Here is a 24,261-nt window from a genome sequence, read left to right on the forward strand (position 1 = left end):
CGAGCCTGCAAGAAAGCTGATGCTGTTTGTATAGCACTACGGACCTAAGGGAAGTCTGCATTGCAATAACACGTTAAGACAAGGAAAGGAGAGTAAATACGACCACACTCACACAATGTTAATTTTCTGATTACAGAACGACCGATGTAAGAAAAACAATTCAATTTAAATAAGTGGTCCTTCTTGTTATCTTGCTTACTGTTAGCATAAAGTCATTTTCATTTAAAAATATGAGAAATAGAGAAGGAAAATTGGCATCCAGCTAAATAAATCTGTCTCCATTGGACTCCACCACAAAAGAGCTGAAAGTCAACCCCAGCCAACAGCAAAAAGCTTGAGGCTTCTTATGAGCAGAGTTATTACAAAATTATGTGTGCTCTTTAGATAGGAGAACATTTACTGCAATAAAGTACAAAATTGACATTAATTTTTAATGATATGAATTTTCATTTCACTGTAGTCTCACCTCATTTTTAGCAAAAAAGAATTTTTTGTTGCTGTTTTCTATTTTTTTTAAGTTTTTATTTGTTTATTTTGAAAGAGAGACAGAGAGAGTGGGGGGGAGGGGCAGAGAGAGGGAGAGACAGAATCCCAAGCAGGCTCCACACCCGCCCTGACACGGGGCTCAAACCCACAAACTGTGAGATCATGACCTGAGCCGAAACCAAGAGTCGGACGCTTAACCGACTGAGCCACCCAGGCACCCCAGAAAGAAATGTTTTTCAGGTAGCCTACTTCAACGATTAGGAACAAAATAATCTTAATTCTCTTCAAAATGCCTCATTTTGTTACCAGGGTAACAAGAAAAGAGCGGTTTCCAGAGTCTCTGTGATGCCCACAACCTCAGCCACCACCCAAGACATTCCCAAATGATGCAAACACGCTTCACTGCAAAATCAATAGGCAGACAGAGGAGGTGCCGTTGACGGCCACTCCAGGGTGAAGGGCCAGAATTATCGTTCAATAGAAATGCATCGAGGGGGCGAGATCTTCTGACAGGATGGAAGCAATGCTTTTGCAGCAACAGAAATATTAAGGAATAGCACAGATGCCGAGAGCGGAGGGATGTCCACAAAATTGGACAAGAAAGAAAAAAATACCTCTGATGATCGGAGATGGGGTGGGTGTGCAGAGAAATGCTTCAAGCCTACCTGGTGGACAAGTCAGAGGGGCTGGACTGGCTCTCGGTCAACTGTGGCATCACGAGGCACAATGAGAGTAGCGGGCTCTGCCTACAGCAGCCCTGGCTGCAAATCAGTAAAAGGCCGCGGGAACAGAAACAGACACTCCCTTGGCGCAGAAACGAGCAAAGGCACTGGGGCGCAAGTGTATCTGCCCTCACCATCATCCCCACGCATGCGGATGGCAGACTTACACTTAAAGAAGGCCTCCAAGATAATGTGCCTGGTTGAGTGTGTAACACAAAATATGACCTAACAAGACAACCAGTGTCGTTGGAAAACACGGGCCGAGTAACCGGTGCCTCAGGAAACACGGAGCCCCGCGCAGACAGAAAGGGTGTGCTATGAATTCAGACTTGGCAACAGGCAGACGGAGTTCAGGCAAATCCAAGTAGACATTATAAATAAAAAATTAATGTTCCTTGGGACAAGATGTCTGCTATTAATCTTTATTTGGAAGATTGTTTTCTGGAAAGCTCTTTATTTTCCAAGCTCTTTATTTTCAGTGAATTATCAGACAAGTCGCATAAGGCACATACAAAGAAATACTTTGATTATGTCACAAGGAGAAGCTGTATGTTTTGAAATCATTTTTCAACATCCTTTTTTTTTTTCAGGGTATTAGTAACAAGATCTATTCATGCAGAGCAAAAAATAAGATAAAATAAATAAGCAAAGGCCAAAGATGTCAGGCACATGAAGGTATATATGTGTTGTCCTCACGGAGAATTTCACGTTGATATGATTGGGGAGACATATCCGCATACATCTCACCATGTCAGATAACGCAATTCCTCAGTGAACCCCGGGCGTACTGAGAGAGGGGCGCTAGCTTTGTGCCAAAGCATTTTGTTGAGGTTGGTTTGGGGGGAGACGGTTGAAATACTGCTTCGTGGCTTGAGTTTTCTAAAAGAAAGAGAAAATGTTAGGGAGAAGAGTGTTAAGGAGAGACAGACAATGTTCACCACAATCTTCATTATTTATCATGCATTAGGGAGAAGTTTTACCTTTTACTCTGTAAACCACTACTCACCATTTGCCTCCAAGTGCAAGGACAGGAAAGTGAGTGTTTTTCATGGAAAACTAGACCGGGTTTATATCCTTTCCCTGCGCTAACACCTATCAAACACCACAAGGATGCCAACAACTCCAATTAACAGTTTCCCCACTGAAATTCAATGGAGAACGGAGAGGCTGAATTTACAGCTTAGCCCCGAACTAGGATGTTTAAATGGTCCACACCGAGACTGGAGGGCAGTATTGAGAAGCAACCATCTTGGGGAGGAAGAATTCAGTCTCAGACTATAGATTATTTCTCCTGGCGCATTAATTTAGCATCAGTTTCAAACCCAGGAAATGAGAATTCCTTTCTAGTTCGGTTCATTGTTCTCCCCGTGTTGTACCTAAAACCACCTTTTCAGATAAAATGCGTGGATTCCCCATGAGCTATGAGACGGGGTTGGCTTTGGACACTGAGTGGTCTGCCCAGTTGAACGCACGATGGCATTGCAACGTTGCACTTGTAAGGGTACGTACGAACTCTCTCCAGGAGTTAGGCAGGGCGGGGAGGACTTTAGGGGGATGTCACTCACTCCTTCACTCTCAGGCATTTTAACCTCACAAAAGACTACTATGGACTAGATTCTAAACTCAAGAATCAGTGAAACAGGCAAAATGTATGGGCTACAGCTGTATTTGCTTTTTTCCCCCTTTGAATCAACTCAGTGTTTGAGCATTTCCTCCAGGTCCTCAATATCCACTGTCAGTATCATTATCATATTCATATGTTTACAAACTGTTAAGAATTACATAACGATTCTACATGGTCCGAAGTTTAAAATTACAAGACAGCAAGCATACTTGTCAAAGATATGCCAGGCAATCTGCACTGAACTCCACAATGTTTCTACAGGAGTATTCTGGTGAATGTTTGATAAATGAAAATGTCTGTCGAGTACTTCTCGCGAAATCTCTAGCAGCGATATTTTTCTCTCGTGACCAGCAGTCAGCGTTGTGATTTTTTAAGGTTGTAATTTACTGCCCTCATTGTGAACCCCGGCTGTCATTCCCCTGTAGATGAGTAAGTTTACTGGGCAGTAGGCGTCGGTGTAATGGAACGTGGATTAACAGAACACGCCTGTGATTTCACTTAAATGAAGGGCACACAGAGGAAGAGGAGGAAATAAATACAAAATAAGTTCCTCCTAGCCTCCAAGGTACGCTTTTTTCCTAGAAATCATATAAACCATAGCCTCCCATACCCTGGCACACGAGACACGGTTAGATGGAGCTCACCCGCCCTGAGGCTCCAGAAGGGGGCAGCCTGGGGGCTTGGTGGGCGGAGACAGACAGGCCTGAATTGGATCTTCGTCTCCCACTGCCAAGCCAGGGGTACTAGAGATCCAACAGTGTGGTGGCGCCTGGGTGGTTAAGCGTCTGACTTCAGCTCAGGTCATGACCTCACCATTTGTGGGTTCGAGCCCCACATCGGGCTCTGTGTTGACAGCTCAGAGCCTGGAGCCTGCTTCACATTCTGTCTGTCTGTCTGTCTCTCTCTCTCTCTCTCTGCCCCTCCCCTGCTCATGTTCTCTCTCTCTCTCTCTCAAAATTAAATAAACATTAAAAAAAAATTTAATCATAAAAAAAAAAGAAATCCAACAGTATAATGAACATGTTCTCAACCCCAGGACTTGGCGATTACCTGGAAAAGTTGAAGAAATAAAGCATGAAAAGGCCTAAGAATCTTCTTCTTCTCCTTGTTCTTCTTCTCCTTTTTCAGCTTCCTCTTCCTCTGCTTCCCCTTCTGCTCCCTCTTCGGTTATTTCTTCCGTCTTAATTTTAACAAAATTTTCATTATTGTTGAGGAAGATCACAGATATAGCAAGGAAAGAGATGTAAAATCTCAGACTAGAGATGAGGGCCTCCCACATCCCCCACCCAACACATACACACGCATCACATACACAATACACACAACACACACATGCTCAAAGCACGCACACACAATACATATCACACACACAATATACACAACACCCAACAGACACAATACTCACAACACAAAGCATACAACACACATCACCCACACAATACACACAACACACAGAGCCCACAATTTAGGACGGTGCTGCAGAGCAGTAGGTTAATTCTAATGGGTTTCATGATTCCTCTTAAGCATACAGTCTTTACTCATATTAATGGACTATTCTCATCAGATTACCTTTAAAAATTCAGAAGCAGTTGGAAGAATAAAATACAAAGAGAATCTCAGCAAACAGAATGTTATCAGAAAAGATGAAGCTTTTAAATGTAGAAGCTGGTTATATTTTGTTACAGCAATCTAATTTTTTCAATCCCAAGTCATCAGCAACTCACACATATAACCTGAAATTACTTCCAAATTAATAGTACCTTTGTCTTATTTTTATATATAAAAATGGATTTTTAAAAATGGAAACTTGCCTCTCAAGAGAAAAACTAATTATTGGAAAGGTATAACTTATAATTTTAAAAATCATAGAGTAAAACAGGCTAGGAATAACCGTTAGGTCTAAAAACAGGGATTAATTTGACAAAATGACATTAAAAATAATGAAGCAGATCTATATTTTCTATGTCCTCCCCCAAAATACACACACATTCCATGAGTGAAAGTAGATTACAGGAGTTTTCATCGAGGTTTGATAAATATGTGCGTGTCTGTGTGTATGCACCTGTGTGTTTGTGCATGTGTGTACATGTGTGTGCACATCTGAGTGTGTACATGTATGCATGTTCTGTGCAATGTGTTGTGCACACGTTTTGTGTGCATGTACACATATGTGTGTGCATATACATGAGTACGTGCATGCTCGTGTGTGTTGTGTGTACGTGTACATGTGTGCATGTGTGTGCGTGTGCATGTGTACATGTATGTGTGCATTTGTGTACATGTGCTGTGTGTAGCTAGTGGTTATCTCTGGGTAATGGGCTATAAACTATTTTTGTGTTCTTCTCTTATCTGTAATTTCTAAATTTTCTATAAAGACCATGAACCATTTATAATTTTAAAAAGCAACATGGGCACCCGGGTGACTCAGTCGGATAAGCATCCGACTTCAGCTCAGGTCACAATCTCACAGTTTGTGGGGTTGAGCCCCGCATCAGGCTCTGTGCTGACAGCTCAGAGCCTGCTTCGGATTCTGTGTCTCCCTCTCTCTCTGCCCCTCCCCTGCTCTCTCTCTCTCTCTCTCAAAAATAAATAAACATTTAAAAAAATTTAAAAAGCAACAAAGGTTTTTTTAAGGGAATTTCTTTCGACATGTGGGATCCTCTTTAATGCTGATGACCCTCACCAATAAAGGATTTGAAGAAACACCGAGACAACACATTTGGTGATTTTTGGTAAATTAGTCACCCTTTTCTGGAGTTCTCCATTTTAATTTAGCTCTCCCTGATTAGCATTTTAAAACAATCCAAAATGTTCATTCACAGCATTCTTAAAACTCTTGATTATAATGAAAGTCACTGAGACTCAGCTAACATGAGGGCTGGGACGCCTGGGTGGCTCGGTCGGTTAAGAGTCCAACTCTTGGTGTTGGCTCAAGTCATGATCTCGCGGTTCGTGAGTTCGAGCCCCCCCTTGGGCTCTGCGCTGACAGTGCGGAGCCTGCTTGGAATTCTGTCTCCCTCTCTCTCCCTCTCTCTCCGCCCCTCCCCTGCTCATGCTTGTGCACTCTCTCTCTCTCTCAAAGTAAGTAAACTTAAAATATATTAAAAAAAAAAAAAAAAAGAGGGAGAATCTGAGAATGTCCCTTTGGACTTGCCCTCACAATCCACTAACATTCTCTCAACTGATGCCTCTACACACTGACATGACTTCATCCCTATGAGGGCTTAAATTTAAAACTCCCCAACGCTCAGCTACTAAGCCACAGATTCCACCAGCAAGCAGCCGGGCAAGAATCTCGATTCTGCTTCATTTTGACACGGAGTGCCTCTTGCACATCGTCAGCGGTACAAACACAGGATGCTGCCATTGCAGTGCTAAACTAATGACAATTATCATGAAGTTCCTTATAATCAAGTCCGCCCCCAGTGCCTATCCGGAAGCAAAACAAAATTTCTCAAACAAGAAAAAGATCATTCTTGAAAGCTTTCACAATTACACTGGTAAAATTAGAACATTTCAACCGGCGGGAAAAGAACGGGAAAGAAGAGAATTCATTCGTAAAAAGACCTAAGCCGAGTTTCAGACATTCCTGGGTCTGGGGTCTCTATCCCCCTTCTCATCTCCTGTTACTCATTTCAATCCCCAAAAGAAAAATAAGGGTTTGGGGTTTCATTTTACCAAACACAAGTTCCTAACATAAAGTAAACCCTATTGTCTTTGAAATTCAATGGACTTTTTATGATGAGGATCAAAACAGTGGGAGTTCTTGGGGCGCCTGGGTGGCTCAGTCGGTTAAGCGTCTGACTGGGTCTCGGCTGAGGTCACGATCTCACAGTTTGTGGGTTCAAGCCCCACATCAGGCTCCGTGCTGATGACGCGGAGCCTGCTTGGGATTCTCTGTTTCCATCTCTCTCTGTGCCCCTCCCCTGCTCGCATTCGGGCGTGCACGCTCTCTCTCTCCTTCAAAATAAACAAATAAACTTAAAAAAAAAACCCAAAAAACAGTTGGAGCTCTTGCAATTGGCCTCCCCTTGCAAACACATCAGGTTACCTAGAACTTAGGTTCTAATCCAGAGGTTCTCAGACGTGATGGGGCATCAGAAACACCTGAAGAGCTTGCCGAACCACAGTTTCCTGGGCTGTGCCTCGGGGTTTCTGATTCGGTGGATCTGGGACAAGGCCTGAAAGTGTGTGTCCGTACAGGTTCCCAGATGAGGCTGCGGTTGCTGCCCTGGAACTCCACTTTGAGAACCTCTGCTGCAGTCTACCTCGTCTCCCTTAAATAACGCTGGTTGATAACCAGAGCACGGGGGGCACTCACAAGCAGTACGTTTGCCATCGGCACCCACTGCAGTCTTCACTCTCCAGGATGGGTTATGTTGACATACTTGTGTATGCAAGTTAGAGCCGTTCTGTAATTCCACAATTTCAATAAACACCATGGAAATCAATGAAATACGAGTACGGAAGGATGTTTTTCCTTATGTGAACTTAATGGAATGCTTTGGAAAGACCCTGTACATGTAAGTCACCTTAAAAACCTGTCATCGGGGTGCCTGGGTGGCTCCGTGGGTTAAGCATCCAACTTCGGCTCAGGTCACGATCTCATGGTCTGTGGGTTCAAGCCCCCTGTCAGGCTCTGGGCTGACAGCTCAGAGCCTGGAGCCTGCTCCGGATGCTGTGTCTCCCTCTCTCTCTGCCCCTCCCCTGCTGGCTGTCTCTTACGTGTGCTCTCTTTCTCTCTCAAAAATAAACATTAAAAAAAAAAAAAAAGTAATTCTTCCCAAATCAATAAGGCTCTCCCTGGGTAGGTTCCCACTAGAAATCCCCGGACCATGTTATGGTTTCCTAAGGTCACATACTTTCCAGACACCCAGCGATGCGCTGCATGCTTAAGCTTCCCGGTTTCCACGAAACATAGCCGTAGCACAATGTCTAACGTGGACTCAATATTATGTGCTGCCCTGACATCTGGTAAAATCTGGACAGCCGGAAATGGCCTACACACTGGCCTAAGCTCCCACAAAGGAGGTCTCCTAGCCAAGCAGCCGGCTTCGTCAAGGACCCGGGCACAGGGCCTGCCCGTCCCCTGCGATGAGTCAAACAAGCGAATCCAAACAAGTGAACCAGGACACGCTTTGCTGTCTTGAATCCACAAAGCCCGCCTCCCACGCCCTGATTGTTCACACTGTCCCAGTGCAGCTCCCTGTGTCCCTGCACTGTACTGACGTCTTATTGATGTCTTCATCCCTTGGGCTTTGAGAAGAGGTGACTAGTCATCTGTTGGCAGTCTCATCTGCCCGCTGTCACGCGGCAGGTATCAGCCATCCCCGTGGCCACCGGAAGGGAATCCTTCCCTCACCAACCGGGTCAAAACAGCACTGCCAAGCACCGTGCAAGCTGCATGAAGTGTGCACACTATGCAATAAGGGGTAAAGGCAGAGTGGAAGAAGGACCCGGTGCAGCCTGGCCTGACTCTGCAGACACAAGGCTCGGAAAAGGTCCACAGCCACGCCTATTTCTCTAACCACGCCCCATTTCTCTAGCCACGCCCTATTCCTCTAGCCACCCCTCTTGGATACATTCACCTCCCACTTATATTTCCCTTCTCAGCAGCCCAAGGGAGGCTCTTCTGGGATGCAGGCTGCATCGGCTTCTTCACGTCATGAAGAACAAGGAGAACGTGGCTAAGGCTGCGATTCTCTGACCTAAGAGATGTTTTCATTAGGCACCACCGTTAATTACGCTACTGTACCTCTTCCGTTGCTGCCTCTCCCTTTTCTTCCTTAGGTCCATAAATAGAAAATAAAGGAAAAAATACGAATTCACATAAATTTTAAGTTGAATCTAAAAATGAAGCCAACTACGATAAAAGTACATTCCATTGAAATGAAAGACAGTAATTTGTTGATAAAATATATAAATAGCCAAGACATGATAACTAAGCAATGCCTACTTATTTCATGCGTTATATTTCAAGCCCTTAGAATATTATGAGATTAGAGACGTTTTTCCACCACTCTTACTCCTGAAAAGATATAATTAATTAGTAATACTGCCTAGGGGCACCTGGGTAGCTTAGTCGGTTGGGTATCTGACTTCAGCTTAGGTCATGATCTCACAGTTCGTGGGTTCTGGCCCCACGTGGGGCTCTGTGCTGACAGTTCAGAGCCTGAACCCTACTTCGGATTCTGTGTCTCCCTCTCTCTGTGCCTCTCCCCCATTCACGCTCTCTCTCTCTGTCTCAAAAAAAAATAAATAAACATTAAAAAAAATTTTAATAGTGCCTAATTATATAATTAATTTTTGTCTGTATTCAAAGAATATTGCAGATCTCTATCACTACCCAGGAAAATTCAGACCATACACGTAAGCAATTAGAAAATCTGAACAAAATTATGTCTTTTCTGACTTTACGTGCCTATATGTATGCCTTTACTTCAGCTTTGAAACAGCAAATAAAGGTAGGTCATCAAAAGCTTTTCTTCCATCAAAACAAAATACTAACATTGCTGAGCCATTTAGTAGTTAAACACTGATTTCTGGTTAAAGAAAGAAATTTACAAGGTAAGAGAGGGTGAGGCCATGCCAAGTTCACACAGGTGTCTACTCTGCCCACTGGAATTTCTATGTCCCTAAAGCTGTAGGACCAGGCTGTATCTCCTAAAAGGGCAAAGAAGGAAGAGTTTTTCCATCCCTTTTCCAAAATGGCCCTATGAGAAGCCTTTGTGAGGCCAGTGTACTACAATTACTTTAATTAACCGAAGGGAACAGTGCCTAAAAGTTCCTAATGCCTTACAACTCAGGCAGTGAGCTCACAGAATCTTGGACTGGGGACATGAAAGCAATCTGTATTCCCAAAGCCTCACACTCAATCCCTCCTTTGGACAGGGGAGGACACTGAGGCCACAGAGTTAAGTAATTTGCCAAAGATTAGAGGCCAAGTAAGCACCACAGTCGGGATGGACTTCGAGGCTCCTGGTCCCTGATTCAATGCCCTTCCCACTCCACATGCTATGTCTCAAGATCAGTAACAGAAAAAGCAAAATCATACAAGGCGGGTGATGAGGCCCCATCACACAGCCACATCCCTCGGTCCAGCTCCATGTTCTTGGTCGGTTCTGGAATAATACTCTCAGATTCCTAAGGTTGGCAGAGAAAACACAGAACCTGAAAGGCTGCTCGAACTGGCCAGGCTGAGTCAGCCTCAGAGATTTTCCCAATACTGGGAGTCTCCAAACTCACCCTTACATTAAACACCACTGGCGACACGCCAAGTCTTAGCGCTAAAATAATGTCCAAGAAAAGAGAGACCCACACTCGGTGCAGAATTCGGGTGTTGGTTCCTCAGCAATGTGCTGACTACCTCTCTAGTATCGCCCAGTTATGCCCAGGCCTGTCCCTCGTCTGCCACGACCCCCAACTTCTCTCACCCAGGTCACGGTGCCTCTGGTCTTCCTTATCGCCGACCTGCTCTCCACACTGTGGCCAGGGATGTTGTTCTAAAAGACAACACCTTGATGCGCCTGGTGGGGCTCAGTCAGTTAATCATCAGACTTCGGCTCAGGTCGTGATCTCACGGTTCGTGGGTTCGAGCCCCACATCGGGCTCTGTGCTGACAGCTCAGAGCCTGGAGCCTGCTTGGGATTCTGTGTCTCCCTCTCTCTTTCTGCTCCTCCCCCTCTCATGCTCTGTCTCTCTGTTTCTCTCAAACATAAATAAACATTAAAAATAATAATAATGAAAAATAAAATACAACACCCTGCCATGCTTTCCTCATGTTGATCACGTCCATCTTTTCATGGAACTTCCAACCATTATTCTTAGAATGGCTGAAAGGCCATCACAATCCAGACCCTGCTTCCCCCACTCCCACCTCGTCCCTCCCCACCCTTTATTTCAACCTTATGGACCATATGCAACTTTCTCACATTGGCCACACCCTCCAGGACACTACTTAAAATGACCTTCCTGACCCATAAGGCTGAGTTACGGGACCCCCTTATCTGCTTCCGCGACTATCACTTTTCTCTCTGACTGGTCTGCATTCTTCTTGAGGCACGACCTGCATCTTTACTCATTTTTGGATCTCCAGGATCCAGCCGCTGTCTGGAACCGAGGTGTAGAGCTCAATAAAATGTGCTAAGTGACCAGATCCATGAACATATACTCTGCTAGTAACTGGATTCTCTTCATATCCACGAGATCAAATAAAAATATGCAACACTGAATTATCAGCTACACAGAGTTTCACCTTTTTCTAAATTCAATTCTTTACATGAACTGTATTCAGCCAAAACAAACACATTAACAAGATGTACACTGTGAAAAATGAGGGTACCCTTAGAGTGAGGCTGGGGGACTGGAGGGGTCCCACAGGAATTAAGTACCTGTCTCAACTTTTACAGGTCAGCTAGGAGCAGTTACTGAGGGACCTAGGACTCTCTATCGATATCTGAATTGACCTGAATTTCTTGAAAGAGACATTAAATGGGTTAAGCAATTGCCCAGAGAATTTACAGAAATACTTAGATGCAAAAAACTCAAGTATGCTTTGAAGAACCCCAGCTGTTACCATCACTGGCTCTAGCGGAACATAAGCTCTGTGGGAACAGGGTCTTTGTCATTTTCATTGCTCTGTCCCCAGTCCCCAGGATTCTGCCTGGCATGTGGCAGGATTCAATCTGTCGATAAAATGTTGAGTGGGTGAATTCATATTTGCTAGTTCTGCCTCGAATCCCCTGGAGGGGCGGGGGATCTATGATTTCCTTTTGAAGTTTATTTATTTTGAGAGAGAGAGAGAGCACAAGCAAGGGAAGGGCAGAGAGAGAGGGAGAGAGAATCCCAAGGAGGCTCCATGCTGCCAGCATAGAGCCCAACGCAGGGCTCGATCCCACGAACCATGCGATCATGACCTGAGCCGAGGTCAAGAGTCAGACGTTCATCAACTAATGAGGATGTAACATTTAAATAGAACTTACACTTCCATCCTTAGTTCACAGAATTATAAAAGATGAGAATTAGGCAGATATTGAAAGTCATCTATATACGGGACGCCTGGGTGGCTCAGTCGGTTAAGCGGCCGACTTCGGCTCAGGTCATGATCTCGCGGTCCGTGAGTTCAAGCCCCACATCGGGCTCTGTGCTGACAGCTCAGAGCCCGGAGCCTGTTTCAGATTCTGTGTCTCCCACTCTCTGACCCTCCCCCGTTCATGCTCTGTCTCTCCCTGTCTCAAAAATAAATAAACGTTAAAAAAAAAAAAAGTCACCTATATACAATGCTTGAACAGACGTTTACTACTGGCAAATAATTACACTGGCAAAAAGGGTTTTTTTAAGATCATGGTAATCGCATGGTCAACTGAGCTAAGCTCTTGCAAATCATAGGACAGGCTATGCACCATTCACCTGACGAAGCGACAACTTGAAATCACTGTCCCTTGCTGTTCCTGTAAGAAAGCTAGTGAGGGGAAGCCTCCGAAGTGGGGAGCCTTAGAACCTTCACCAGCAGCTATTTTTGCCAGGACTTGGCCAGCGAGGCAGGCTGCAGAGGCAGCAAGTAGCCAGGACCAAGGACAGGTGTCGGCCGTGGTGAGTGTCAGGCAGTGGCCAGTCAGGGCACGTGGCTGGTGTGGAAGGAAGCCCGAGGGCCAGCCCAGGGTGACCTGAGGTGGGCAGGTGGCCTCAGAGCGGCTGGAAATCTCAGGGACAAGGGCAGAGTTCTCTCGATCTTCAGGCACGACAGGGACCCAGCCTGAGATTCCCCAGCTCCTCACGGACCTAAACCAATGTCCGCCCTTCACAAAAGCAACTTTCCTCAGGGCCGGTTCTGGAGGAAGCTGGGAGGACCTAATCACGTAGCCAGTCAAGCTAAGGTCTTACAAGGTTTGGGAGAGGACCGCTGAGTTGGCAAAGAACACAACTTAAAATAATTTTACCTCAAGGGAAACCAAAGGCCAAGGTGAACATTTCCAGGCTCCCATAAAGTTCTCACGATGCCCCGGGGCCGCAGCCCCCTCTTCATAGTGTGCCCTCAGGCTTTCCTCCCTTCCTCCTCAGGTACCATTCACAAGCCTCCCCTCCCCTCCCTAGCCCCTCGTCCCTCCCGGGTCGGCAGGGAAGGGGACCACAAAGTCCCCTCTCTACCGGGGGTCTGAAGCAGCAGGTGAGATCTTCTTAGGCATAAATGAATGGTGTTTCCAGTGTTCACCGCCTCCCAAACGCCCCCCAACCTGTCGGCACGTAGGTAACACCCATCTTGGCATCTGGAGCTTAAGAGCCCAGATGCTTGGGTTGGCGGTCAGGGGAGGTCCATCTCATTAAAGGAGGTAATGGTTTCTGTCTCCATTTCTGATTTTTTAAAAAAATTTTTTATGTTTATTTATTTTTGAGAGAGACAGAGACAGAGACAGAGTGTGAGCAGAGGAGGGGCAGAGAGAGAGGGAGACAGAACCCGAAGCAGGCTCCAGGCTCTGAGCTGTCAGCACGAACCATGAGATCATGACCTGAGCCTAGTTTGAACGCTCAACCGACTGAGCCACGCAGGCGCCCCATTTCTGATTTTTTTAAAATCAAGAGTGATATTCTTAGATAAATATTCCTCCCCATTAAAATGGCATCATTTGAGGGGCACCTGGGTGGCTGAGTTGGCTGAGCGTCTGACTTCAGCTCCAGTCATGATCTTGCAGTTTGTGGGTTCGAGCCCCACATCGGGCTCACTGCTGTCAGCACAGAGCCCACTTTGGATCCTCTGTTCCCCTCTCCCTTTCCCTCTGTCCCTCCCCTGTACTTTCTCAAAAAAAAAAAAAAAAAACATTTAAAAATAAAATAAAATAAAACAAAACAAAACAAAACAAAATGGCGTCATTTGGGTGTTTACGAGTATGTGCCCAGTGAGCATGTGCAACAGTTGAGATCAGGTGAGCAAGCCCACGCCTCAGACACTTCCTCAGCTGGCCTGTCACTCGGTTTACCACTGCCAGTTGCTGACGTCACACGCTTGAAAGCTGCTCGTGGCACACAGATGAGTGGCATTTAACGCACAAATGAAAGGTTTGAAATAGTGGTGCACACCAAATAAGGTCTGTAGTCTGCTTCACAGAGAGGCGCCAACACCGTGTTCCTGGTGTCACTATTGTACCGTGGCTATGTGCGACGTCACCAGGGGGCAAAGCCAGGTAGGACACTGAACGAGGTCCCGGTTAAGTCTGTAATTATTTCAGAATAAAAGGTGAAAATATGTGTGCATTCTTTGGTCTAAATAGTGTGGCTGAATGCCAGGGTATGAATTACCGTTGGGTTCTCCCCACCACACAAAACTGGGGACAGGGAGTCGAGTCTGCTCCTCCCACATTCCAAGGAGACAGCCCCAGACTAGCTGTGGCTCTGGGATCCCAGGGGAGAAATTCTAGGCCTTGCTTTTCAAAACCCTGGGCTAACAGAGGTGATCCCTAAAAAAGGGGGGCTTGGAACTTAGGTTCAGAGTGGGGTTGACAGAAGCAGGCAGGCTGAAGACAGAGGGACAAGAGGAGGGACACTCTGCGCCCAGGACAGCAGCCATCCTGTGTCAGAGGCATGTCCGCCCGCGTCCAGCTGGGTCAGAGGGCCCGACCCAGCCGAGGGGCCAGCACTCAGTAGCTGCAACGGACAGCAGGGAAGCCATGGGTCAGTGCGACCACCACAAAGGACCAGAGCCCTCTCCCCGTCCCACTGTGACTTAGGGGTGACCTAAGTCCCTGCAAAGCCCCTCACCCCAGCTGAAGTTCCTGCCAGCGTTCCAGATGGTTTTCAACAGAGCCAGAGTTTTATCTAAACAAGCACTGGGGGCGCCTGGGTGGCTCAGTGCGTTAAGCGTCTGACTCTTCATTCCGGCTCAGGTCATGATCCTTAGGGTTGTGAGATCGAGCCCCCTCTGTCGGGCTCTGCACTGAGCGTGCAGCCTGCTTGGGATTCCCTCTCCCTCTCTCTCTGCCCCTCCCCTGCTCCTGAAGGTATGCTCTCTCTCTCTCTCTGTTAAAATAAACATTAAAAAAAAAAAGTTAAAAAAGCATTGGCTTTTTCTGAGCTGTAATATCTAAAAGAACCTACTAGATTCATATATTGAAAAAAAAAAAGAAAAAAAATTGACAATAAATTTCATATATTGAAAAAAAAAGAACCTACTAGATATGTCTAGTACTTTGAAAATCAATGTTTAAAGGGTAAAACACAACAATCTAATTGGCTTTTCTGTTTGTTACAAATTAGTTTATCCAAGCCTGAGTGCACTTCAGGCAAAAAGATGTTATATCAAACAGCCTGGATGGCCTTCCCAGCTTAACCTTTAAAAATAAACCCCAAAACCACTAAAACAGATGGGAGGTTCTTTAAGTACAAAATACAGGCATTCTAAGTATCTGATAGTTTTGTCTCCTTTTTAAATTTCAATCCAGGGGCACTTGGGTGGCTCAGCCAGTTAAGCATCAGACTTCGGCTCAGGTCACGATCTTTCGGTCTGTGAGTTCCAGCCCTGCATCGGGCTCTGTGCTGACAGGTCAGAGCCTGGAGCCTGCTTTGGATTCTGTGTCTCCCTCTCTCTCTGCCCCTCCCCCGCTCATGCTCTGTTTCTCTCAAAAATACATAAAACATTAGAAAAAATTTTAATTTCAATCCATTTTCTTATATATTCAATCCCAGAGCTAATCACGTTATTGTGTCATTTGTAATGCTTACTGACAAATCATGGGTTCTTTTTTTTTTTTTTTATTTAACTGAATTAAAATGAGTCACACAGCATGGATCACCTGTCAAATGGAAAAATGTCAGAATGTGTCCTTATGTAGACTAAATGTTATTAAAGAGTTGAAAAGTGAGTTTGATACTTAACGTGACTAATGCAATCATCTAAAATTAAAATGTTTTTTACTTAGTGTTTTCTTCATCATAGCACAGGCAAAAATGACAGAAATGATTTTTTTAAATTCCTGTCAGGATTCACAAGATTGCAATTTACTTTGTAAAGGGCTCACAATTAAAAAAAAAAAAAAAGAAAGAAAAAAGTAATAAAGAGAACTCCCAGGCCAGATGGCTTAGTACCTCACTAAATAGTAGCTGGGAAGCTAAAGCAGACCCATCATTGGGGCGCCTGGGTGGCTGAATTGGTTAAACATCTGACTTCACTCAGGTCATGATCTCACAGTTCGTGAGTTCAAGCCCCACGTCAGGCTCTGTGCTGACAGCTTGGAGCCTGGAGCCTTGGAGCTTCAGATTCTGTGTCTCCCTCACCTGCTCACACTCTGTCTCTCTCTGTCTCTCAAACATAAATAAACATTAAAAAAAAAATTTTTTTGTAATTAAAAAAAAAATAAAGCAGACCCATCCTTGCTGTAGAAACCAGGGTCTGGTTATGAAAATGCTACCTTCCTCTAGGTCCCCAGGAGAAAGGGATTACGGTATAAAGTTTCTTATCTTTGTGTGTCTTACAAGAAGCAAACTGAATTTCCAAGTGTACATCAATAATACTGTAGGAGTGCATTAGGCAATTCCTGCAAAGCCCGAATTATAAAAACATGGATTTTCAAATTTCAAGGTAATGAAATGGTCACTATATATAACTTAACATTTATTATTTCTGAATTATATAGGTTGCTGTCAAACCCCATCTAACTTCTAAGTCAGGATTAAAGGTTTTATCTTTCTTCCAAACAAAAGACTTCAAAGAGTCTTAAGTAATCAACGCTTTGAAATAGCAATCTTTAATATGAGGAATTTACTGCCCCGGCCCCTCCCAAATTTAAATCCCTTAAGATAACAACAAATTGATGCCCCCCCCCCCCCCCCCAACCCAGTCTTCCATAGCCTGCTTCCCTAGTGTCCTTCCTAACCACATTCCATCTGCCAGGAATGGGAGTCCAACACCTTTCCCAGAATCAGTAAGTAGGTAAAAATGCGAACCATCAGTACTCAGTCAACAGTTTTTGTTACAAGCGGCCCAATGCGTTTACACCACTGAGACTCTAGAAGGAGGCCAGCAACCCCCCATTCAGCTCCCCGTGCACCGTGCACCGGGGTCTCCCCTTACCTGGGTTCCCAGGTACATTTTCAGAATTCCTTGACTAAGTAGCCCATCTGATCCCCCTTTATCTCTGCTTGGCCATTCTAGAACCACAGTCTCCCCTTCCCTCCCATACACCCCCCTGCCCCGCCCCTTATTCTGTGACCCCCTGAGACCCCCTTTAGAATTAGATCACAGGCCTTGAAGCAGGTCACATTCCCATGACTGCATCAGAACTGGGTGGCCTTCCCTCCCCAAGGCCCCTTCTCTATCCTCAGCTCCTGTTGGCTTCCCACAAAATGCCCCCACCCCCTTACCTCTGTGTCCCTAGTAGGCAGTGCTGTTGGTGGTTGTTTGCTGGGAATCCGTCATTACTCATGACCAAGGAATAAGGTCCCTTGTTCTACAGAGAACTTGAACCTAACCCAGCCCTAACATCACAACTAAGATAACTGAAGCCTTGTCTAGCCTGTCCCTCCAGGCCTGGGTTCAGGGTCCCTCCCCCACTTCCTTTTAGCCCTCTGCCTTGACCACAGTCATTAGCACTTCCTCCTGCTTCCTCCCTGGCTAAACCCTCAGCTCTGGGCTTCCATGCTCACTTTTGTGTGCCCAGAAAGATTCCTGGCACCCAGGAGGAGCTCAGAAAAAGCTTGATGAACCGAATCCAGTGAAATGATGGTGAAAAAAAAAAAAAAGACAAACACTCACATTCTTCTCTGGAGACTCAGCGAGGTTGCCCGAATCCTCATTGTCCTCTTTTTGTGCCTCATTTTCTCCACTTTCTTCAGCCTTCTCTGTTGCCTGGTCATAAAGCAGACCCATGGTATCACTAACCTTAGATAAGCTTTCAAGGGAAAACCAAGCCGCACATGCTTTGGTTTTCTTATTTGGATAGTAAGTAAACACAGTATATAAACAAAGCAAACACAGACTTCCTATTTATCAGGTCACCTGGCTACTACAATTTAGGATCCGCAACCCCCAATATTGCTCACTGCACCTGCTGTTCTAAGTCAATAGACCTGATTCATATGCCTGGTAGAGTAACAGATTCACTAACGAGGAGCTATAATCCACCCATTTAAGGCTTATGAAGAGAACTCCAAAGGATTCAATGTTTAGGTAGAGTTGTTTTCTGTTGCTTGAGTAGAGGCAGGCTTTATAATTTTAGAGAGTAAAAAAGATGATAGAGGGTAAATAGATGATAGATAGATAGATAGATAGATAGATAGATAGATAGATAGATACAGAAAATGAGTAAATGGATGGATGGATGGATGGATGGATGGATGATGGATGATGATAACTGATAGATACATAGATAAATAGATATTCTATCTATGTAGAGGAGAATGACAGAAAAATGAGAACTATGTAGACATTCTGAGCAAGCTGGTCTGAGGGAAGATGGTTCAAGACCCAACTCTTACCTCTGTGGCGCTCTGCACCTCTCCCACGACATCACCGTTGGGAAGGGAAGATGCTTCCTCGGATGATTTCGTCACCTGTGTCATATAAATTGAGACTGTTTGAGAATATTCTTGAGGATAATAGCTTGCATTTTAATACCTTTTAACTATTCAAATCATGTTTGTCTTCAGCCCTCATTTTATCGTTACAACACTGTAGGCCTGATAAGGAGCATGGTCATTACCATTCACACTCTAGAGAAAGAAAGTCAAGGCAGAAAGCGTTACATTGCAAGTTCGGGGTGGAGCTAGGTCTACACGTACTAATTTATGTTCTTTGAACTTATCCACAGTTCCCTGTCTTCTAAAAGTTATTTTTCTCATCACAATAAAAAAAGCTGTATAACTGTGTGAGGTAGTGGATGTCAATTAAACTTACTGAAGTAATCATTTCACAACATACACACACATCAGATCCTTACGTTGTACACCTGAAACCAATACGATGTTCCATGTAAATTATATCTCAATAAAATTGGGGGAGAAATCAGTTACTTAAAGGCACTTAAACCATAGACACACCCTCTAGTAACATGTTCCTATGATAATCAATACTAAACTGTGATACATACCTAAATCTATCCTAATACATATCTAGAGGCTATTTTTTTTTTTTGGTTGGTTGCTATTTTTGTTTTATTTTTGTGTTTTTTAAAACAGACATGGGAACACAGGGTATAACTTGATTGTTTATTTTAATATATCATGGACACTTGTCCAGGTTAATTCAGATGGTTCTAACTTCGTATTTTTAGCATCTGCTGCATATTACATATATAATTTATCCAAATATTTCCCAGATGATGGTTGTTCAAAATGTTTACATATATTTGTGCTTCTACAAACAACACTATACTAAGCTGAACAGTGGGGTTTTTTTTTTAGATTTATTTCCAAAATAAGAAATTGTAGCGATTCATATTCCATAGTAAATATATGAATGTCCTCTTTTCCTTTACCATGAAGATAGAGGCCATGAAGGCCAATGAAGATGATCTCTGTTTTTGATCTCTGCCAAAGTGTTAGGGAGAAAATGGAATTTCATTTTTGTTTTCATTTACAGTTTCCTAATTACTAGAAGAGAAAAGCATATTTTTCACAAGTTTTAGCCACTTACTTTTCCTGTTCAGATACTTGCCTTCATATGTTTTGCTCCTTTTTACTTGAGTTGTTTGTCTTGTCAATTTCTAGAGGTTCTTTAGATAATAGAAATATTAGCTCTTTGTCAGGTTACAATTTTTATTTTTAGTCTATAAAGTTTTACAAGTTTGGGGTTTTTTAATTCTTAGCCTTTTATAAAAAAAATAAATTTATCTAATTTTTATTCTCTGAAATGCAGCTCTATTATTTTACATGAGTTATTAACATTTGGAGGCCTAATCCATCTAGAATTTAATTTTGTATATAATGTAAATTAGGGCTCTGTTTTCATCCAGAAAAAAAGCAAAATATGTCTGCATTACTTATATACCATCGTTTTCCCATTTAACTAAGATGTTTTTGTCATTTGTTAAGTTTTATGTATATATTTGGATCTGTTAATACACAATTCTATACATGAATATATAGGCATATCCATGAATGTATTTATCAGCTCCCATGCCAATATACTGCTTTTATCAGTGTAGCTTTTAAGATTCAGAAATCTTGGGGCGCCTGGGTGGCGCAGTCAGTTAAGCGTCTGACTTCAGCCAGATCACGATCTCGCGGTCCGTGAGTTCAAGCCCCGCGTCAGGCTCTGGGCTGATGGCTCAGAGCCTGGAGCCTGTTTCTGATTCTGTGTCTCCCTCTCTCTCTGCCCCTCCCCTGTTCATGCTCTGTCTCTCTCTGTCCCAAAAATAAATAAACGTTGAAAAAAAAAATTTAAAAAAAAAAAAGATTCAGAAATCTTAAAAGGTGCTACACAAAGTCTTTGTAAAAATTTTCTTGGCTCTTCTCAGACATTTATTATTCCAATAAATTTTAAGGTCATTTTTCCTAGTGTCAAATTTTTAAAAAATAAGCTTTTGTTTAAAAGGGCACTACATATTTATTAGTTTAGAAATTTTTCAGTTCTTTTTGTAAAGTCATCCTACCCAGAGACACTGTAGGGCTATTACTTTAGTAGCTGTGGGCGTCCTTCAGAGTAAAATTATGTTCTTTATAACATGAAGCCCTGTATGCTTCTTCATAAATTTATTCCTAAATCATTCACAGAGTTTTATCACCACTGTGAAGATTTGATTTTTACACTGTAACTTCCTATCCATTATTGTTGATATAAATGAAAACTCCTACTAATTTTTTTTAATGTTTAATGTTTTTAATGTTTTGAGAGAGAGAGAGAGAGACAGAACGTGAGCAGGGGAGGGACAGAGAGGGAGACACAGAATCTGAGGCAGGATCCAGGCTCTGAGCTGTCAGCACAGAGCCCAATGCAAGGCTCGAACTCCCCGCATGATTGCGAGATCATGACCTGGGCTAAAGTCTGATGCTCAACCGACTGAGCCACCCAGGTGCCCCGAAAAAACTCCTAATTTTTTAGTGTTTTTCTTGTATCCAGAAATTTAATAAACTCATATTAATTTTAATAGATTTTATTGGAGTTTCTTGAGATTTGCAGGTGTACGGTTGCATCATATAAAAATAAAGATAATTTTGGGGGCGCCTGGGTGGCTCAGTCAGCTGAGCATCCGACTTCGGCTCAGGTCATGATCTCTCAGTCTGTGAGTTCGAGCCCCGCGTCGGGTTCTGTGCTGACAGCTCACCCTGGAGCCTGCTTCCGATTCTGTGTCTCCGTCTCTCTCTGCCCCTCCCCTGCTCACACTCTGTCCCTCTCTCTCTCTCTCTCTCAAACATAAACATCAAAAAAAATTTAATAAAGATAATTTTTAAATTTCTTACATATTACATATACAAGACATTTTCTTTCTTTTACATTACTATAATAAATACAGTTTCTAAAACAAAGTTTAATAATAATACAGTGATGACAGGCATGTCTGTTTTGCTTCTAATTGTAAAAGAACTGATTTCAACATTTCATGATTCATTGTGGCACAGTTGCCTTTTGATAATTGGTTTTTATCATGGTTAATTAGTTTCTTTCTATTTATATTTTAATCCATTTTAATTTTAACTAGGAATATTTGAAGAATTGTATCAAATCTCTTCTTTGTACTTATGGAATCATATAGGCTTTCTCCATTAATCAGTTCTGTGTAATTAATTATGTTAATAGAATAAATTCTGCTTTGCATTATACATTTGCTAACATTTTTAGACTTTTCCCCTCAGTATTTATAACAGGAATTGATCTACGTATAATGGAAGGTATTCTGAGTAATATGTCAACTGGTGAGGGGTTTTATCTATTTCATTTCTCTGTTAAAATTATATATAATCAAATTACATATATGTACATTCAAATTACATTTCTTCAAATCAAATATAAATTATATATATGTACCTATACACATGTCCATAGGCACACAGACACATACTTTCTCCTTCTTTTGTATTTATTTTGGTTGTTCTTTTTTGTTTTTTTTTTTAATGTTTATTTATTTTTGAGAGAGAGAAAGACAGAGCATCAGCAGGCGAGGGGCAGAAAGGGAGAGACACAGAATCTGAAGCAGGCTCCAGGCTCTGAGCTGTCAGCACAGAGCCCAACACAGGGCTTGAACCCACTATGAGATCATCACCAACGGAGCCATCCAGGTGCCCCTGGTTTTTCTTTTTATTGGTTCATACTGCCTACTTTTTAATTTTATTTTCCTGTTGTTACATTTTTTTAGAGAGAGAGAGAAGGTACACACACACACACACACACACACACACACACACACGAAAGGGAGGGGCAGAGAGAGGGAGAGAGAATCCCAAGCAGGTTCTGTGCTGTCAGTGCAGAGCCCGACTCAGGGCTCCATCTCACAAACTGAGATCATGAGCTGAGCCGAAATCAAAAGTCAGATGCATAGCTGACCAAGCCACCCAGGCACCCCTCCTGTTGTTAATTTTTAAATTGAATATTTATTTTACTAAGCTTTTACCCTGGTTTTGTAGAGTGTTTAAAGTTAACAATTTCACTCTGTACAGAGATCTGGCTCTATACTGGGGTTTGGGTATGAAATAATCTCTCTTGCTTATTACTTGATGATCTGTAATATCAGTGCTAAATTTTTTTTGGATACGGAGTTATTTGAAAAGGTATACTGCACATTTATTTCTTAATTTTTTACAATATTTTTCTTTCAGATTGTGATTCTGTAGTTGGGATAAGAATGCAGTCTGTAAAGGGGCACCTGGGTGGCTCAGTCGGTTAAGTGTCCAACTTCAGCTCAGGTCATGACCTCACAGTTCATGAGTCCGAGCCCAGTGTCGGGCTCTGTATGGACAGCTCAGAGCCTGGAGCCTGCTTTGGATTCTGTGTCTCCCTCTCTCTCTGCCCCACCCCTCTCATGCTCTGTCTCTCTCTCTCTCTCTCTCTCAAAAGTAAATATTTAAAAAATTAAAAAATAAATAAATAAAATAAAAAGGGCTTTCCAAAAGCCATAAAAAAAAAAAAAAGAACGTAGTCTGTAAAATCATCCCCTTTTGAAATTTACAAAGGTTTTCTTTGTGACCCGGTGTATGATAGCTATGGAAATTGTTTTAGGAAGCACAAGGGAAGAATATATTTTATTAATATCTATCTAACATACTGGTATTCGTGTGGATGTATATCCCATACATATGTATTAAATGAAGTTTCTAATTATAGTTGTGTGCATGCTTAAAATAGTGTCTGATAAGTAACAAGTACAACATATTTATTGAAAGATATTTTTAATGAGTTTTCATTGTATTTCTAGGAGTTTTTGATTTATGTGCTTGACTGCTGTTTAGCATGATCCATAAAGATACATGACTACTATATTTTCTTCATAGATTTTTATCATTTTTCATTATATAATATCTTTTTTACCTAGTTAAAGCTTTTGGCCTTGAATTCCTCTTTACCTGATATTAATGCCACTCCAGCTCTCTTGTTGTTTCTATGTGCCTGCTCATCCCTTTATTTCAATTTTTTCTTTGAATGATTGTTTTATTATGCTCTTATATATAACATATGGCTCAATCTTTGTTAAAATCCAATTTCACTGTCAATCCCAATTCCATTATAGCCAAATGATCTCCTTTTAAACCCAACCCTCCAACAGACAATGACTATAAATTCTGAGTTTAAAAGATAAAACAAAACAAAACAGGGGTGTCTGTCTGGCTCAGTCAGTAGAGCATGCAACTCTTGATCTCAAGGTCATGAGTTGAAGCCCCTCGTTGGGTGTGGAGCCTACTTAAAACAAACAAACAAACAGAACAAAAGGAAAAATAGGAAAACGAACCAAAGTAAGATTCAAGAGGGAGTTGATACTTAACATGATAAAAATTATTTGCATGTTCATGTTCATAGCAGTATTATTCATAACAGCCAAGAGGTAGAAACAATCCAAATGTCCATCCGTGAATGAATGAATAAACAAAAAGTGGTATATACGTCCAAGGGAGTATCATGAGGCCTTAAAAAGAAAAGTTATCCTGTCACGGGCCACAGCACCGAGCAACCCTGATCGCATGATGCTAAATGAAATAAGCCGCTCACAAAAAGACAAATGTTTTTGATTCTACTTATATGACATACCTAAAATAGTCAAATTTATAGAAACAGAAAGTGAAATGCTGGTGACCAGGGGCTGGGGAGAGGAGGAAATTGGGAGTTGCAGGAGTAGAAAGTTCTGCAAAGTGAAAAAGTTCTGGAGATCTTTTGCACAGCATTGTGAATCTACTTAACATTACGGAACTGTACACTTAAAAATGGTTAAAGGGGTGCCTGGGTGGCTCAGTCTGTTAGGCGTCCGACTTCGGCTCAGGTCATGATCTCGCAGTTTGTGAGTTCGAGCCCTGCGTCGG

General features: G+C 42.8%; 1 protein-coding gene across 2 annotated transcripts in view; it reads right to left on the reverse strand.

The window, feature by feature from the left end:
* Nucleotides 1-1,616: 1,616 nt before the first annotated feature.
* SH3BGR (SH3 domain binding glutamate rich protein) overlaps nt 1,617-24,261 on the reverse strand; it is a 58,473-nt gene continuing 35,828 nt past the window's right edge. For both annotated transcript variants that reach the window (XM_027041597.2, XM_015063176.3), the window contains 4 exons: nt 18,295-18,369; nt 17,573-17,665; nt 3,883-4,012; nt 1,617-2,087 (listed from right to left, as the gene is read on the reverse strand). In XM_027041597.2, the coding sequence (XP_026897398.1) occupies nt 3,917-4,012; nt 17,573-17,665; nt 18,295-18,369 (264 nt within the window). In that variant the 3' untranslated portion in view covers nt 1,617-2,087; nt 3,883-3,916. The remainder of the gene's footprint in view (nt 2,088-3,882; nt 4,013-17,572; nt 17,666-18,294; nt 18,370-24,261) is intronic.

This window comes from Acinonyx jubatus, chromosome C2 (assembly GCF_027475565.1).
Source record: "Acinonyx jubatus isolate Ajub_Pintada_27869175 chromosome C2, VMU_Ajub_asm_v1.0, whole genome shotgun sequence".
Classification (NCBI taxonomy): Eukaryota; Metazoa; Chordata; class Mammalia; order Carnivora; family Felidae; genus Acinonyx; species Acinonyx jubatus.